General features: G+C 38.5%; 2 protein-coding genes and 1 long non-coding RNA gene across 3 annotated transcripts; 1 reads left to right on the top strand and 2 right to left on the bottom strand.

Annotated features, from left to right (window-relative positions):
• Positions 1-33: 33 nt before the first annotated feature.
• LOC124262050 lies at positions 34-1907 on the bottom strand. The gene is made up of 2 exons (XR_006894493.1): positions 1766-1907; positions 34-969 (listed from the first exon to the last, which is right to left on the bottom strand). It is a non-coding gene; the product is annotated as an uncharacterized LOC124262050 (long non-coding RNA).
• Positions 1908-9021, bottom strand: LOC124262061 (PIN2/TERF1-interacting telomerase inhibitor 1-like; the record flags this gene model as incomplete). Its single annotated transcript, XM_046696484.1, has 5 exons — positions 8933-9021; positions 4208-4330; positions 3553-3724; positions 2802-2925; positions 1908-2315 (listed from the first exon to the last, which is right to left on the bottom strand). Coding segments are annotated over exons 1-5 (900 nt in total), but the record flags the coding sequence as incomplete, so codon positions are not given.
• Positions 9022-9206: 185 nt separating this feature from the next.
• LOC124262039 (serine/threonine-protein kinase PLK1-like) lies at positions 9207-18140 on the top strand. Its single transcript, XM_046696462.1, has 12 exons — positions 9207-9459; positions 10546-10653; positions 11258-11374; positions 11490-11707; positions 12570-12665; positions 13013-13212; positions 13362-13469; positions 13803-13877; positions 14009-14104; positions 14359-14512; positions 14770-15016; positions 16767-18140. Exons 1-12 carry the CDS (start codon positions 9352-9354, stop codon positions 16989-16991), a joined length of 1752 nt encoding a protein of 583 aa, XP_046552418.1. The 5' UTR covers positions 9207-9351; the 3' UTR covers positions 16992-18140.
• The last annotated feature ends 1459 nt before the right edge of the window (positions 18141-19599 follow it).

The following is a 19599-nucleotide window of genomic DNA, read 5'->3' as shown; positions in this document are numbered from 1 at the left end:
GGATGTATTCCATGGACAACAGAGATACAGGACTTTCATGTAAATTCATTTTAATCAACAATCCATCAACAGTGAAGTCTTTCTGACACATATTTTGTTTTAATAGTTATTTCTATTTTACCTACAGTATCCAGTCTTTATTTCTTGCTGTAATGTCGGCCATAGGCCCATAATTACAACAATGGTTACAGGCTTTCCCTTGGTTGATGTACAGCAAATAACCACAGATGAGATGTACAATGAGGAAGGTGCGGAACGTTTTACATCTGCATAGTAAATATACATAGCATTATTTCTAATAACTTCAATATTTGCTGATGACATTAACATATTAAATTAGTGTAAAGATGGATACCTGCAAAACTTTTCTGCAATATATCTAATCTTTAAGTCATTATAATAATCACACACTAACAAAAATGGTATTCATTTTCAATACATTGTCTGTTACAATATTTACAAATACAGTATCAGAGAGAAACAATTTTGTGTTCTCGTGGAGATGCTGTCGTTTTCAGATTGTGGCCTCAATAGTTCATCACACCCTTATTGCACAGTTTCCTTGACAGCACTTCAGTATGTTCTGCCAAACACTAATGGTCCATCAGTAATACCACCAACAACCCCGTCTCCTGTCATGGCATTATGGAACGTGTCTTTAATGCCCCTGTTTTGCAGCGCTAACATTGGTCAAGGCCATGCTGCATTCGAAGTTGTTTATCTTGTTTCTTTGCCTTCAACTGCCACAATACCATGTTATGTTTACTTTCAATTCTCTTCATCAACTCTGAAGCTGGGAGTGATGATTTATTATATCCATCAATAGAGGCCACATTGGCACCTTTGAAGGAGTCACAAGTACTCTGGATGAGGGGAGGAAGCTTCTGTGGCCGCAGCCCAGCTCTTCTTGGTTTTGATGCCTTGCTTCCATTCTTCCCCCCGTTTTCTCCAAGCTCACTGCTCTCTACACTGCAGACAAATAACATTTCACTCAGTTCCATTTTGGAATGAACAATATTGGCCAAATAACATGTGATTATAGGCATTATGAAAGCTTGTCGGTGTGTTAAAATTAGAGACTGCAGGGTGATAGTCTCAATGTGACAAAGCTGATTTTCCCCTGCTCTTTATGATGTTTGCTTTTGTTTTACACTGCAGTTTTACTTCTGCTATATCACAATTACCTCTAGATAAAGTCAGTCACTGAAAGAATCAGCAATGTCCTGCATGACATTACGTCACACAATCTGTCAAGCAACAGTTTGACCACCTGAACCTGTTAAGTCACTTGTGCAACTAACAATGGGGGAATGGGCTTTGGGGAACACTAGATGATGGGGGGACTGAACACTAGATGATGGGGGACTGAACACTAGATGATGGGGGACTGAACACTAGATGATGGGGGGGACTGAACACTAGATGATGGGGGACTGAACACTAGATGATGGGGGGACTGAACACTAGATGATGGGGGGACTGAACACTAGATGATGATGGGGACTGAACACTAGATGATAGGGCTAAACACTAGATGATGGGGGACTGAACACTAGATGATGGGGGGGGACTGAACACTACTAGATGATGGGGGGGGACTGAACACTAGATGATGGGGGACTGGGGACTGAACACTAGAACACTAGATGATGGGGGGACTGAACACTAGATGGCGGACACTGAACACTGGATGGCAGGGGACTAAACACAAGCGACATGTTTGATTCACTGTTGCCAATGCAATACCACTAGTTACAAATTTCACCTTCAACTTGCCTAGCTGATGACTTCTTTTTTTTCTTCTTCTTCTTCTTGGTTTTCTCTGTAGCCTTTTCCTGTATTTCCTTCTCAGTCTCTTTTTCCTCCCTCTTCCTCTTCTTGTCCTTCTTCTTCTCCGTTTGCTCCTCCTCCTCACCTACTGTCTTGTCATCACCAGGTGAGTCGGCTGTCTCGGAGTGCTTCCTTCTACACTTTTTGCTTTTCTTTTTCTTAGGCTCAACATCACAACTGCCTAAATTACTATGTTCTATATGCATATCTGAATTATTATTCTCAGTTTCTTCTATATCTAAGTCCTTAGTTTTTCGTTTGGACTTCTTATTTTTCTTCCGACAGTGAGAGTCAGCTGCTGACTCTGCTGGCTGTTCTATAGTATCTGATTCTAGTCCACATTTATCTTCCCTTGATGGTGATGACGTCTGACCCTTCATGGCAGCCATCTTTTTGGCAAAATATTCTTGCATTGTAGAGGTGCTGTTTATGGTATTGAACCCATGTGACATGTCAGCCTTCGATTCTTCAGACCCTGAGGATTCCTACAAAAAATAAATAATATACGCTTACTGTAAGAGTCTTTGTCATGTTCATTTATAAATGCATTCCCAAATAAAACTGAAAGTAAATGACTTCACAAATTAAAGTCACTGAGAAGTCCATGCTTAACTTGTGACTTTCTGAAATATTTTATGCATTCATCTCAATGTTAATGAGACATTACTGCTTCGTACAAAATATTCTTCAGAAAAATCTTACACATTATCCTCTTACAATTTCTTCTGATTTGTTTCTATGGAAATATAGTAAATCTTATCAAATCTAAGTTCAATAATGTAAATGAAAATGTGAAACATCCCAAGCTCTAAAAGGTGTCACTTCACATTAATACATTCACAAAGATTCCAGAGGAAATGTTGGATTTTTCAGTAATACTCAAAACACTAGCCTGTAAAATGGCTTACAGAGTGTGTTTGCATACTACATGTAAAATGTGAAATGTGTCCCTTTCACTGGTAGTAACTCACACTTGATTCAAGTGCTGGAGAGTTCTTTCCAGAGGTAGGTTTGGCTGCACGTTTACCAAATATACATTTGAGATCTTCATGTGATCTTGATGACAGATCTTTGCCCTTCGTGAACTTGCTGTAACTGCAAAGTAAATTTATGACCTTTGTAAATGAATAGCCCACTGCAACCCCACACCTAACATCACAATCATGAGTAACACCACTTACTTTGTTACCCTTTTAAAATAAAGAAAATATTCAAGGGAAGAGAAGGTTGGTTGCTTTGTTGTTTAACGCCACACTCAGAAATATTCTAGCTATATGGTGGCGGTCTGTAAATAATCAAATCTGGACCAGACAGTCCAGTGATCAACAGCATGAGTATCAATCTACACAATTGGGATATGACATATGTTAACCAAGTCTGAGTCTGACCACCCGACCCCGTTAGTCGCCTCTTACGACAAGGGTTGCTGAAGACCAATTCTAAACCGGATCTTCAGGGGTCGGAAGAGGAGGAGAGAGGGAATGTTCATACAAGAAAAAAAAAGGGAGAGAAATAAGCTTAGAAAAACACCATTTTTGTTGTTGGGAATTTTATGGTTGTATGAACTTTGATGAAATTAATTCAATCCATGAGACATTCCTTCACATAAGTTGGGAGTGAGTCTGAAGTACAACACTGCTAGGCAGCATCTCAGTATTCCCCTAAAGAAACACCTGAATACATACATCTATGAAGACTGCCGCAGTTACTCAGATTACATACTGTACTCTGCTTCGCGATGACTGGGACTTCTTCTCGAGACTGGCCACCTGGTGAGCGACAGGGGAATCCACCTCCCCTCCTCCATGACCCTCATTCAGTGTCTCTAGCAAGCTGTTGAAGTCATCCTGGTGAGCTATCCAGTTGTCTGCTTGGTTCTTGTTAGACCCAACTCCTGCAACACAAACACTGTGACATTTTAGGATGTATTCCAACACGTTAGCCCCAACTCCTACAACACGCACACAGAGACAACCTGACAGATGCAGTCCAGTTATTTGCAGAAATTCACCAATCACTGAATCAATACCAAGTCAGACAAGTTATAATGAGTATGTTGTTTCAGGAAATTTAAAACAAACAGGGTATGTACACACAAATGTATGGTAGCTTTTGACTATATCACCGGAAATACATGCGTGAATCAAAGGTGTATTAAAAATGTCTACTATATTTTAATTAAAAATCTGACTAATAACTGCTAATGCAATGTCGACATTCAGTTTTACGCTGTTTTCAGAAATGTTCCAGCATATCTTGTTGACTGGAATGGGGAACACCAAAAAAGGATTCACACCCATTTTATGAAAACAATTCTTCATGATTATAATTACTTTCTCATATCTTTCAGTCACTTATCGCCATTACTTTCACATACCCTTCTGGTCATTTTTAAAGCTTATTTTCACATGTTCAACTTGGCCATTTTCTTTAGCTCCCAGGCCTTTGCCCTTAGACCAACCCATTCTCTCCAACATTTTCTGGCCAAATTTGCTGTCATCTGCAAAAGAAAATAAATATTAAATATGCTGCTTCATGCATAAAGATCATACTTTATGTTTGTCCTAGTATGACATTAATCTAGCAGATACCCTATGGTTTCTTCAACATCAGACGTACGCTAACTGTACTATTTGTGTTGACAGGTTGGGTCCTTATGGCAGTCACTGAGCAGTGTGTCCATGAAAGCTGTGGGCAGTGCAGTGTCCTCCTGGTGGCAGTCCATCACACCCCTCATCACCTTCTCCCAGCCCTTAGCCAGTGCTGAAGAAACTCCTATCACCTTCACACTCCCTGTGTCTAAGGAGGACCAAGCCTGCAGCCAGACCCTCATCACAGAGGACATTCTTTGCAGCTACTCGGGAAAACCATGTCAGAGTGTTATGACATACACGCAGCCACTGGAGAGACATGGAAAGTCTCCATCATACACAAGGCCATCTACTGATGATGTTGTCGAGACCTACAGTGACCCTCTAGAATATCCCATCAATAACATCACTGACATCTCACCACTCCCTGAAGTTGATACACACTGCTCGTCAACTGGAGAACACTTTACAACCTGTGTTCAGCCTTTGCCCAGTTCTGAGATTCAGACATCCACTTCACATTCCCTCTGGGCTAAGGATGATGATGTTCACTTTCAAGGAACCTTGAATGGTTCTAGTGATGACACTCAAATGCCATGTAGGGCCAAGCAATACACCAGCAGCAACACTGACCAAGCTCCACAAATAGTACCAATAAATGAAACCAGACCATGCATCCAGATCTCTCACAAAACTACAAGCTCCTTCGAAACCGAGGTCCAACAAAGTGCATCTCCAACAGAAAGTACCAATAGTCCACAGGTTCTACTGAGATGTAATACTGGGATCAAATGTTGTTGCTCCACAGCATGTTCCAAGCAAAGCCAGCATACTGTTTGCCTTGATGGTCACTTCCAGCACACCATTGCCAAACACGAAGGAAAAGTCTTGGTTCTGCCTCAACACCTACCAGACTCGACTACCATTATGCAACTGTCCCACAGCACACAGGCCATGCTCAAAGCTGGGCCTCCCTGTCCAAACTGGGCCCCAGGCCAACAGGTCCTCACACCCCCAGGAGCAGCGTCTCCATACACTCAACCATCAACTCACCCATATCAATCCCTTGCTGCCATAATGCCTGGTATATGTGATCCATGTACTTCATTATCACTTACTGGGGGTAGATTCACCAACTGTATTCAGATCAAATATTCACATACAAAACATTCAAAAGTCATGCCATGTCCTCAACTGCTGCAGAAGAAAGCTGGTGTGTTGATGACTGACATTCAAGCAATACTAGAAGCTCAAACTTTATATCATCTGGATGAAGCCACTTTCAAAGTTATCGAAGGCCTTGTTCCCTTCACACCCTGGATTGAACAGCTGCTAAACCCAACAACACAGCAAACAAGAGCTGTCACACCTTTTATACAACTTCAGCCATATGCTGAAAGGAAACTCAAAACATTCAAGAGCACCAAATTATCTTTTGGAGCTGAATGGTCAGTAGAAAGCATGAAAGTAATGGACAGTGGTAGGAAAAGTTTCAATCTGTCAACTTTGATCCATGCTGCTTCCAGTCAATGGACACAGCCGGAGGAATCATCAGAGAAGACACAAGGACACTTTGTGTTAGGCAAGGTAAGGTCAAGCGTTAAGTGAATGGTATTTTAAGTCTCCATAATTATTTCAGTTGTGTGAGTGTGTGTGTGTGTGTGTGTGTGTGTGTGTGTGTGTGGGGGAGGGCTTTGATGACTGCATGTGAGGGAAAATACACAAACAAAACAAAATATCTTTGGATATTTTCTCAATGAAAGATAAACATATCACAACATATAATTAATCTAAATGTGTGGACTTGTCCGAAATGAAATACTAGTAGATATAAAACATATGAGTGGACTGCATAAGATGTGACGATGTGACAGGGATTATAGACTGGCCATATCAAACTCTGTCCAGGATTTTTGGCTTCATATCACCAAGGCATACTTACATTGTAAACTTGGGTTTGCTAAACACTTGCCACTAACATAATAAAGCATACAATAAGTATTTTAGAACTTGTCTGCAAGAAATAGGTTTTTACTTCACTCTGCCTCTGCAGTGTCGGCTTCATTTTGCAGAGTTGTACATGTATTTAGTTGGAGAATTTAATCTGGCATTAACTGAAAGTGTGATGTCGCACTCCAAAATAATTCATGAATGATATAAAGCAAACCGAACCATCTATGTAGTGTCCCTTTAACTTGAAATAACTATCGTTTTCATCTTGTATTGTACAGGTAATATGAACAATAGATTATGTTTTACACTGTCAACTCAAATCGAAATATGACCCAAACAGCCTATTTATTCAGATAAGAGGAAATAGTTTGTAATATTGCTTTAGTTACATTTCACTCTCATGTGCAGGCGACATTTTACTGTTTATAAGTTACACACAAACTGCACATTGAACAGATGCTGACAGATGCAGTTTTTTCACAGCAAGGCACTATCTGATTAGGAAATTTTAAAACCTGGAAAGTGAATTTCTTTCTTTAAACGTCCGTGATCACATGTTTCCCTCAGATATTTTGAAAGTCTATTGATCCTAGAATACATTAAAAATCAATTCTTCACTGATACATTGTGTGATTTATTCATCGCTTTTAGCAATATTCCAGCAATATCACGGCGGGGGACACCAGAAATGGGCTTCACTCATTGTACCCATGTGGGGACTCGAACCCGGGTCTTCGGCGTGACGAGCCAACGCTTTAACCACTAGACTACCCCACCGCCCGAACTCTTTACTGGAAGTACTCGTAGTTTCACACCCTAGCTTTACGAGCACAACTTCGGTTAAATGAAAACAAACAAAAATTAGTGTTTGTCACTGTTTTCATCATTCTTTGACCATATTTAGGTTGTAACAGCAAAATATAAGCTACAATCTTTTGTTTTGAGATGTACATATAAAGTTAATAGCAACAAATAACTGGAGCATAGAAGAAGCAAAGGGAGGTAACTTGATTGACATTTCATCTGCTCACAGAAAACTGACACTAAGCCTAAACTCTTTAGAACTATTACTTCTTCAAGATGACACTGTTATCGGACTATTTCTTTTGTTTATGATACTATCCAAGATGACACTGTTTAAATATTTATAACAACTATTGGACTATTTATTTTAATTTATTTTATATTATCTGTGTAATTACAGAGGACAAGTTTGACATGCTTATGGCCACATTGGGACTATTGTCTTGATATATATCTGATGGTAACCCAATGTATATTAATACAATGTATATTGAATTCTGAACATTTTTTAAAGTTAAAATATTTTTCCCTTGATGCTTTCATGCCATAGATGAGAAACCATATCCAAGTGATAAATTTAAATAAAAAGAACAGACTAAATTATTCAAACATGTGTAGGAAAATTAATCTGAAACTGAATTTAGATTTAAACTATTAAATAGATCATGTTTTCGATATTTAATGTGTTTTGTTTGTTTCCAGTTTGTAATGTTACTTGATTTATAAATTTAAAAAAAAATGGTAAAGCTCTTTTCCTCATTTCACTGGTTCCGTCTATTTGCATTATTCTTCAGAAAAGTATGAAATATAAATTCAGAAGGTGCTTTCCAACGTTCAAATAGTTTGCCCTAATGTTCCTGAAGTTTGGAACATATTTATGGTGAAGGGTTTTGATGGAAAATCTCAACAGTAACCTTACAGGAGCTGGGGTCACTTTTTGAGAAATAAGAAAATTGGCCTCATTTGCATACATAAAATCAACTACTTTGTCTCTTAATTACAACAAACCTAGGTGAGATTAAATGACAAATTCATTGGTTTTTCATTATTAATATGCAGGGGAAGCAATATACATTGAAAAAAATATTTAGAAATTTTTGCTTGCTCTAAGCTACTGAAAGGATTGCAACAGTAAGATGAGCCTGGCAAACCTAACTCTTGCCTTTTATATACGTATCAATAAACAAACAAAAACACTTTGTACTTTGCTTAACATTAAGGCTGAATGGGTCGTTGTCGGCATATATACAGATATGTACCCTGGCCATAATGAGAATACAGAAACGTAACCTAGGACGATTCCATTCCCATTGTGTCGTATTCTTGATCGGAACTGTCATGCTGTTGTATTGGATACATTTGATTGCTTTATGTAAGTAATGAGAATACACAGTAACGGATATTTCGCGATAGTGAATACCACTCGCAATCAGTTGAACGGGAACAACTACATGCGGTGTCGGTTTTGGATTGCGGAATATGGACTCGTCCGCCTTTTAGGGTACCGGGTACGTTTCTGTATTTTGACTTTGTTTAGGGTTCATATCTGTATACAGAAACGTACCTGGGGTACGTATCTGTAGTACCTGTGCCGACAACGACCCCCCACCTTCAGCAATATTAAACCATTGCCCATGTTTGACCACGTGGTCATATGCCTGTGGTAGTTTTCTCGACCAGTGTTTACTGGTTGTCGCATCATTCATGAAAAAAGCAAAACTCCTCAAACAGAGTATTTGATCAAAATTACACACCATTACTCCAATTTGTCCCTTGAGGATTTATCGATATTTTTTGTTTACGTCGAGGTTCAGCCAACATCGCCATTTTGAACGGAAGTAGTTTTCCGTACCTTCAGAGTAACGATTGAAAGGATTGGTGTACTTCTTGGTTGTTGTCCAATCAAATCACGTGTAACAATTACAAAGGTCAAAGTTGAGGTCAAAGTTGAATACATGCATGCTCATGTCTTTTCCAATGGCGGGTATCACAGCCAATCAAAACCATTTTCTTAAGAATCAACCAATCAGCTTTGACGCACTCACAACAACTGAGAACAGGCAAATTTGAAATGACGACAACCAGAGAGTGGCAAGGGATAGATTGAGTATTTCGAATTGTTGAGAGGTAGAAATTAATTGAAGAGCGAAAAGGTTGTTGCCCTAAGTCCAGAATGAGTAGTGCAGCAAGAAAAGACGATGGACGCTCTAAAGACGTAGTACCAGAAATTTTAGTAGACCCAAGTGGAAAGCGGTACATGAAGGGAAGGTTTCTAGGCAAGGTATGAACCTGTTCAGACACGTTTCTGTGCTAATGTTATTGCTCAGTCGACTGATAATGTGTTCAATAATAAGCGTTGCAAGTACGATCACTTTGAATGTGTGTTACCATCTTCGACGAAATATATCGTTATGTAGTCCAATGACATAGCAAGTGATTTAAATTCAACAATCGTTAGCCTTTACCACAGACACCATTTTATGTTTCAAAGGCTTTTAAAAACAATATATTTTCTAGCTCTTGCAATCTTTGGAAACTTACTCAGTTATTGTAAATATTAATGTCACTTCTTGCAATTATGGAAACAATGTAAATATGAAATGTTGTGGATCACTGAACATTGCCTTATGATTCAAATATAATCGGTGAATATTTTATGATCCATGGGCATATTAAATACCTACTGTATCCTATTAATGTGAGCAACATATAAATTGTTTTACAATGTAAACTGCTGTTCTATCCAAATTTGGATTTTGTAGATCATCTATGATCTATCATCACACATCACCTCACACACTCCCAAAAATATAGATTGTTACTTACGTGATCAAGTGTTGGTTTGTGTAGCAAAGACTTGAACATCATGTACTATGTTTTCTTGTTGCCTTAAGTAAAGCTCCGATATTTTGTTCCAGTAGCAAAACAACATTCATAAACATTGTCCCTGATCTCATCAAACACATGCTCTTTGTTCAAATCACATATTTTGAATCAAGACTTGAATACTGTCACCTTACACTAATATATAGTCTTGTGAACATAAAAACTTTTCTGGATTTCATCTTTTTATTCTTTGATACAACAGGGCCTGTTCCAAACCCGAAATGTATAAAAGAATAAAAAGATGAAATCCAGAAAATTCTTTGTTTATCAAATTGCATCTTCTAAAATGCCTATCAAGCCTCTTATATAGACTTTCTAGATAATATGAACCGTTACATACAATGTACATTAGTCAAGTGCATTTGGGTACAATGTTCATGGTATGACAGTTTATGTAAACATCCTATATTAGTTTCTATTTTTGTTATATAATATAGCGTGAATTTAGTTGAAAGAAGATTCATGAAGTTTTGTGTTTTAGGGAGGCTTTGCAAAATGTTACGAATTAACAGACTTGGACTCGAAGGAGGTGTTCGCTGGGAAGATTGTGTCCAAATCTCTCCTGGTGAAACAACATCAAAAAGACAAGGTTTGTTGATTTTCATACACGTTTCAAACAATGCTAACTTAAAAGCACATTAGCATACTAAGGTAAACCTGAAAACAAGTTAACATACTAAATTCACAAACTATTATAGTGATTTGACTATACCTGTTTAGATGGTGACATTTGGCAATAAATCTGCAGGATATTCTGACATTTAGAATTAAACATTTCCCAGTTCATGTTATGTTCATGACGTATATCATCATGGGCTTGTAGACGGGTCTTGTATTTTGCTGATTTCGCTGGAGTCAGTCTTTAAAGCTCAGTTTAACATTATTAAATTGAATGCAATGGTACTTGGAAAAATTAAAACTTTAAATTTTTTTACAGTATTGAATTAACTAACAATATTTGCCTGTCAAGGGAGCTTAGTTTGGAATCCCAGATAAACCCCTCTGCTGAAGAAAACAAATGCCAAAATAAATTACAGGCCAACAATCCCGACTAATGTGGTCACTGACTTTCTCATTCAGTCATCATCGTCTTATGTCATGTAGATAGGGTTGTTTCATAAATAGCTGTTAAAGTTTCTTTTATCCGACTTCACATTCAGCTGTTGACCATGTTGATCATCATTATTTTCCAGATGGCACAGGAGATAGCAATCCACAGAGAACTTAACCATCGTCATGTTGTACAGTTTCGATCATTCTTTGAGGATTCTGATAATGTCTACATAGTACTGGAACTGTGTCGAAGAAGGGTAAGTTTCTAAATAAGAATTGATAAGGAGATATATGTGCATTGTTTTTTTACTAAATACAACTATCATGCAGAACGTGAATCTATGGGCTGAGCGTATTGTTTTGTTTCTGCAGTCACTGATGGAACTGCACAAGAGGAGGAAAGCCATCACAGAGCCTGAGGCTCGGTACTTTGTGAAGCAGGTGGTCACAGCTTGTCAGTACCTCCACCATAATAAGGTTATACACAGGGATCTCAAGCTAGGCAACCTCTTCATCAATGACGAGATGGAGATCAAGATTGGTGACTTTGGTCTGGCCACCAAAGTAGGCTATGATGGAGAGAGAAAAAGGTGAGTTAAATTGAGACATGATGTTTGGTATGTAAACATGTTGGTCATGTCGTAATGGATTAAATCTTCATTTAGGTGTAAAGATCATTTATCCTTGTTAATGATGTAACACTATTGCCTTCATCAATAACAGTTGAATGACTGGAAGACACTTGCCAGTCAGTATAAAGTGAAAGTGTGACATACACATCAGTCAAGAAATATAGATCCTCAGCAGTCCCCAACATAAAGCATGAAAGTTGAGGGGTTCTTGTTATAAGCCTAATGCTAACACTAGAGGATTAATGATGTTTATGTCTATTAGATATCTTCTGCTTTGTTACTAACTTTAAAACTCAGTGGGACCTTTTGAATAATAAAGGAGTCAGGGACCTAAAAATTGAACATTGTGAATCCCTGGCAACAAACATCACTTAAAAAACAAATTATTAGCTACGAGAAATTACAATTATTACAGATTGTGTAAATATGGAAATCATTAGCCTTGAGGCGTTTCTCACACTTGCCTATGAATGACAAATTACCCTTGATTCCAGCTTGAAAATATGTTGGTTTTTGTACATGTTTTATACACTTTTGTTTTCAAACAAGTGTAGAACAATTCAACATGCTAACATGAAGACATCAGTTCAGAACAATGAAGCAACAGGTGCATAGAAAGTCAAACAATAACTTGAATGAATGCCCATGCTCATACTGATGCATGCAGACTTTACATAAAATACCAGAGCTAAACACCCCTAGTAACCTGGGCCCTGTTTCAAACATCTATCGTAGCGCTATGACTGTCGTAAGTCTGTTACAGTATAGGATGTATGACAGTCTGTCTAAATGATCTTGACTAATACGACATGTATTTCAGAACACTGTGTGGCACACCTAACTACATTGCACCTGAGGTTCTGTGTAAGAAAGGCCACAGTTTTGAGGTGGACATCTGGTCACTAGGATGTATTCTGTGAGTACATCAACATAATCATTTTTGAGAAATGTGCAATTTTTTGTCATTGGTTGTTCATAGTTTAATACCATTTACAATTCCCTTTTGCACACCCTCAGTTCAAGCTTTTAATTTAGAGGGCTAAAGCTTTAGAATACTTTTCTGTTGCAAGTTGAATTACTCTATGGGTTGTTATACCCAATAGAAAAACCTGTACTTGACAGTTTATGTTGAGTCAAATACATTTTCATTCAATCTTATCCTACCAACAAAATTTGTCAGAGATCTGTGTTTGGTGTTTCTCTAAAATATGCACCCTCAACTTTATGAAATTATATTTGAATGTCTGTACATTTTGATCCTAGGTACACATTGCTGGTAGGCAAGCCCCCATTTGAGACCTCATGTCTAAGAGATACATACATGAAAATCAAGAAGAATGAGTACAACATCCCATCCCGTGTGAGTCTCCCAGCAAGGAACCTGATCGCAAAGATGCTGAAGGCCGACCCTACAGACAGACCCTCCATTGACCAGATTATGGAGGAAGAGTTCTTCTCATCAGGTATGTCTTCCAGCATTATCAGGTTGGGATCTTCCTGCAACTTCACTGTAATATGTAATAAAACTAATTCAGTAAGTGGTTGCTCTTGGTAAAGAAATCACCAAAAAATCCTAAAGGCTGTACAAGCTATGAATGCTGCTGTTTTCCAGGCTACCTCCCCAGCAATCTGCCCACCAGCTGCCTCACTATGGCTCCTCGGTTTGACACGCTGTACAAGTCAGAAGGTCTTCATCGCAAACCTCTCTTGGAGATTAATGGTAAGATGGTTTTCCTTAATTATTTGCCAATATGATGTGAATTTGCCATCTAATGCTATGTTCAATGTTGACTATGATGAATGTGACATCTGCACCTATAGGGTATAGCCCTAGTGATCCAAGGACATTGTGGATAAAGGGATATTGAAAACGGAGTAGGTATTGACAGGATTAAAAGTTTTGTTCATTGCTTTAGGTGGACATCAAACACTCCACTGGAATGCTGTTCATGGATTATACAGTGTGTTCACTATTAGACAGTGTTTATGGATGTTCACCATGACATTCAACAGACAAAACCCCTTTGTTATTTTGGTCCATTTGTGTTTCCAGATATGCGTCCTCAGACTGCAGACCCAACCAAGAGAGAAATGGAGAAGAAAGAGAGTGAGAGGGCACAAATGAAAGGTACGCACAGCTGGTCTTGATGTCACATGAAGTACTACCCATTCCTATTTATTTACTACAATACTGCCATACAAGTGATTCCCAATCACCACTAGTCTCTTCTTCGTGTTGACGTATTTACTGTGTTACAGGTAGCGAGTCTCAGGACAACTGGTTGACTGACTTGTGTGGACAATTGTCTGCTGTTGTGGCAGCTAAGCCAGGCGAGAAGATCTGTATACAGGATGGTAAGCCAACATCAGCTTGTGTTTAGATTTAAACAAATCATGTCGGTTAATATGTTGATGCAACTTTTCTAGTTCAGGATGTATTGCAGTTGTAGTGCATCATAAGTCACTGGATCATTTCTGATTCTGTGATATATTTCTTATTCATCGAAACATTTGTGAAGTAAAATGTGTACTGTGTAAAGTTAATCATCTTAATATCACTGAAATTTGTACAAGAGTATGTTTGAAATGATGGTTTGATTTCCCTTTAGATGATGCCATTGATCCTGCATGTGTCCCTATCTACTGGGTCAGCAAGTGGGTGGACTACTCGGACAAGTACGGCCTCGGCTACCAGCTATGTGATAACAGTGTTGGAGTTCTCTTCAATGACTCAACACGACTGATACTACTGGCTAATGGAGAGTGAGTACTACATGCTTTCTGTCAAGCTACTATAAATTAAATGAGTACACTTCTTGAAAGATTGATGTTTCTGTACACAAAAAATGATTTGATACGTAATTGATTCAGAAAGAACCTGCCCATTTCTGGTGTCCCCTGCCATGATGTTGCTGGAATATTGCTAAAAGCGACCTAAATCTACACTCACTCACTCACTCTCACTAGAAAGAACCTTTTGAAAGAAGCTAATTAACATGTCTCTGTATTTGCATTTGAAGGAATACACAGTACATTGAGAGAGATGGCACAGAACACTACCACACGCTGAGGGCATTCCCAGAGAATCTCACCAAGAAGGTGACATTGCTCAAGTACTTCAGGAACTACATGAATGAACATCTACTCAAAGCTGGAGCCAACATGACCCCACGAGAGTCAGACCAGATTGCTCGCCTTCCATTCTTAAGAACATGGTTCAGGACGAGGAGTGCCATGGTTTTGCAGCTGAGCAATGGAACTGTACAGGTATGGCTGTGGGTTTTCTTGTATTATATCACTAGTACCTGTTTCTTGTTATACAAGTCGCATGTGGGCTGGGTGGTTACTAAACAAGAAATGGCTGATTGTACACGTTCATGCCCTGAAGCCATTGATCCTTGTGTGTGTTCATACCTTGATGACATTGATCTTTGTGTTCATACCTCGATGTCATGCATCATAGCTCATGCTGCCAGGTAAAGGTGCGTTCTCATATTACAACTTGTAGCAGAACACCCTTATTGAAACAATTTTTCATTGCATACAACAAGTTGAAGTTATAGATACATTAACACTAGCTTCTCTTCTTCACTTGATGAATCCATGTTGTATTCATGCATGAGAATATTGCAAGAAACAAGGTGTATGCAACTTAAAAACAACCCAAAAGCCAATGTCGTCATCAAATTGCACTAGGGGTGGTTGGGTAGTCTAGTGGTTAAGGCAATCGTTCGTCACGCCGGATTCGATTCAACACATGGGTACAATGTGTGAAGCCCATTTCAGGAGTTGCCCGCTGTGATATTGCTGGAATGTTGCTAAAACAGGCCTACCAAAGAAAACTTTCCCAACATGCAGAAAAAAACTGAAAAGTTCACATTAATCGTAGAAATAGCAACAAACATATCTCGCTACTGAAACAGTAAAAACGGCAGCTTTAAATTGCTAAAACTGGATAAAGAAACGCAGAGCCTGCAACTTCGATTTTGCGCATGCGCACAGGGAAGAGGAAGTCGCGACCGCACGTTGACATTTTCCAGCTTGGACAAAAGCTACATTCCCTTTTTTAAATATTTCAGAGGTCCAGATAAGCTGCGTATCCGGGTAAAATATGCATAGAAAATCTCAAATTACGCATTGAAAAATAATTGTTACGTACCAATTACGCATTTAAAATGTTAGATACGCAAAAAGTTTAAAACAAATGCGTACAAAATATATTTATAAAAAAAACATCGATTGCTATTGTACTGTCAGTATAGGATGAGTGATTTTTATATGAAATCATTTCCATTGTATTTAAGTTGGTTTTGATTAGGTATGACATAAGGCAGAACATACCTGCTTAGTAAACTTTCTCAATGACATATACATAGGTGAGTAAAATGACTGAAATACGCACATATTTGAAAGCAGTGGGTAACGGAAAATGAAATACCCACTCAACATTCAAAATACCCACTCCAAAAAGTGACAGTGGGTACAGTACCCACATGAGCTAAATCTTATCTGGAGCTCTGGTATTTGTTATTTGGCTCTTGTCATCATGATACTTGTGTCCACACTTCTTTAGTTTACTTTCAATTCGTATGAAATGAGGACAGCAATTATTTCGACATATTCAGTACGTTTTCTACGCGAGGCGATTCACAGTTGCTCAAATATTTTAAAGAAGTGAGGATAGTAATGCGCATGCACAGTAGAGGTCAAAGTTCGCTGATATAAAATTTTTGCTGTTTCATAGTTTTTCGTTGCCGTTTTTACTGTTTCAGTAGCGAGGTAATATGTTTATGTTGTTATTTCCACGATTAATATGTAGGCTTTTCTGCGTTTTTCTGCAGTGGGAAAGTTTTCTTTGGTAGGCCTGTAAAAGCAGCGTAGAACTAAACTCACTCATTTAAATAGTGAATTCACCTTAATGGGTTACTTTGTTCAGATAGTTCAAATACAACACACATGTATTGTCAGATTTTAGGTATAGCTTCATAAAATTAATATTCTTTTTGTTCTTTTGTAGATCAACTTTTTCTCGGACCACACCAAGATAATTCTGTGCCCACTGATGGCAGCTGTGACATATATTGATGAAAAGAGAGACACCACCACATACAGACTAAATCTTATTGAGAAATTTGGATGTTCAAAAGAACTAAGTGGGCGTCTGCGTTATGCTCGATCTATGGTGGAAAGGCTACTCACAACCAAATCAGGCTCAGTTCGAGGCAGATCAGCAGCTTCATAGACATGAGTTTCTGTGTTCAGTCCTTGACTGAGTGACTCGCTATTATCATGACCAAGCTCTCCAGCCCCGCCAAGCAGCATTCCTGCAGCAGTCGGCACATTGATCTGGTTGCTCTGCCTGGGTACCTGGAGACACTGCACTACACCAGGAGATCAACCATGCTTGCTTATCACATAGGAGTCTCAATGTGGATCTGGGTTGCTATTATTGCAGAGTAATGTCATTTGTCAGTTTAAGTGCTTTAGTCACGTGCAGAACAGAGCATGCAGAAAGTGCTGGGATATTGGGTGATTTGTACACAACAGCTTACAGATTCTTAATCAACATGTGAGAAAAGAGAAAAAATATTTTTGAGGTTTTTTGTTTTGGTATGTGTTCTTTTACATAGGTTTTGTGTTATACTTTGTACTTTCTAATAGGAACCTGTTTCTTTCACAGATTTGTATGTAAGAGAGTAACTGGTCTATACATTTGCACATTGTCTTCCATGAACAAAGGGTATTTTTTCTTAGTATGACCCAGTCAATATTTGTGTCCAAATATTACATATTCTGTGCCATGCATCCATTCAATTGCATACAAACATGACATACATTGGCCCCTTGCAGTCCAGGTTTATAGAACACATCTGGGTAGACCTTTTAGCCATGTAAGTGCAGAGGCATCTCTAACATGTCTTTTTGTCTTCTTTATTGCATGGGACTGTGATAAGCCAATAGGATTTGTGATGCCCTACTCAATCAATCAACCACTTCTCAACATGCCACTTTTGGTAATCTTTTGTAAATAATCTTCCAGACACCTGTGCGAGTGATATCTAGCTGCCTTGTGTCACCAGTCTGTACAAACCATTTATCATCATGATAACTTATCAAGTAAATTGCCTCATTGGTGAAGTGTTTTGTGTTCTTTGACTGTCATGTGTTCTCAGGATTCAGCCAGCGCCTGTGGTAGCCATGGGGATGGTCTTTGAGAACATGTTAATTGTAAAATGAATTTTCACTTCATGTCAGGAAAACTTGTATTGGATTGTAACATAGTTCAGATTTTCATCACTGTGGTGTTACAGTGTGTGGTTGTGCTATTCCTGAAGAAACTAAATCATTGCACATGACCCCATGTCCAGAATAAATCTGTTATAATGTTCAACTTTTGTTGTTGTTTCAAACATGTTAATATTGTGATCAATTTATTGGTTCTCAACTATCAATTTTGAACTGTTGTTTGCTTCTGCTCATGGTGTAATAATACTTGTCATAGTTTTCAGAAGGGCTGGTATTGGCAAAAAAGCAGATGAAATTCAATCTGGTTTCTGGGAAGATTAAGAATGGGGAGGGCAATTTGGTTTTGAAAACATCAGACCAACACCTCACCCAAAAGCATGTGAATATTGGAATTCTGTTTTCCCAGGTGACTCTACAATTGACTATAAATGAATGGTAGTGTTTAACCCATCCAGTTAAAAAGATGTAATTGTCATGAAAGCTGGGCTTCTGTTCATGGTCTGCAACTCTGGTATGGAGATTATTTCGAGCCTCACTTTCAGTGATATGGACATTATAGTACTATTGAGGTGTGAGATCCCAGTTCTAGAGCCCCAAAAGACCTTGTGTATTGGGATTGTTTCCACTGTGTGAAATAGTTTACAAATGTTTCTACCCAGTCGGGCTAGCTATGCCTGAAAGTTATTAGCCAACAAGATAATTCATTAGACCGAAATTTCAATGTAGAAACTAAGCAAAAGATTATAAAATATATGAGAATAAGATAGTGTCAGCATGACATGGGTTTCATCATTAAACTGCTAATATGATGAACCTCTTAATCAGGCCATAATCTTGCGTGACTTAAAAGTGTATTATAACTTAACAAGTCGGAGAGAGGGATATATTTACAATGGAAACCAATGGTATCTGAAAGCTTATTTTAATCATACCGCTTCAAAAAGATAAGGCCAGTTGGGTAATCGGAACCACATTTTTTCTTTTTTGGCCCAAGCAATTGTGGCACCAATCAAGCTGGGAGAAATTGGATATCTGCTGTTGTCTGAGGACAAATCACTGGCACTGATTCAAACTCCGCTGTACAGCGGAAGAGCGTGTCATGGTGGACAAACTGCTGGACGTCAAGCCGACACTAGCAGTCTTCGACCTCTTTCTGTTGTACAGATCCATTAAGATGAGAAACATGTTTGATACCTCTCCTTCTTGTTGTAGAGCAATATGCAACCATTAAAGGTTGGGGTTCAAACCAATACACAGATGGGGTGTGGCCTCCTTGCCTTGTCAAAGCTGTCCTTTGATGCAAAGCAATGTAGTATAGTATTCAAGTACATTCCATGAAATATCACAAAACTGACTCATCGGTTCAGGCTGACATTATGTCATAGTATAAAGAAGTATGTTGTTAAGACAAAAAGTATGGATGCAGAGAGTCTACAAAACATACATTTTGAAAATATATTTCTCATTTCTAAATCCAGATTTGAATTTCCCACTGTGTCAGTCAGGTGCGTTTCCATAGAAACAAGCCTTGGAGTGGGGAAATGTTTCATTCAGGGTTTCATATTTCAGGCAGGCTGGGAAAATGTCCCCCTCACCCACTCCCC

The sequence above is a fragment of the Haliotis rubra genome, unplaced genomic scaffold (genome assembly GCF_003918875.1).
Source record: "Haliotis rubra isolate DU_JTF1 unplaced genomic scaffold, ASM391887v1 Scf82, whole genome shotgun sequence".
Taxonomy (NCBI): Eukaryota; Metazoa; Mollusca; class Gastropoda; order Lepetellida; family Haliotidae; genus Haliotis; species Haliotis rubra.
Note: the sequence above shows the minus strand (reverse complement) of the source record. Positions and strands in the feature narration are given on the sequence as shown.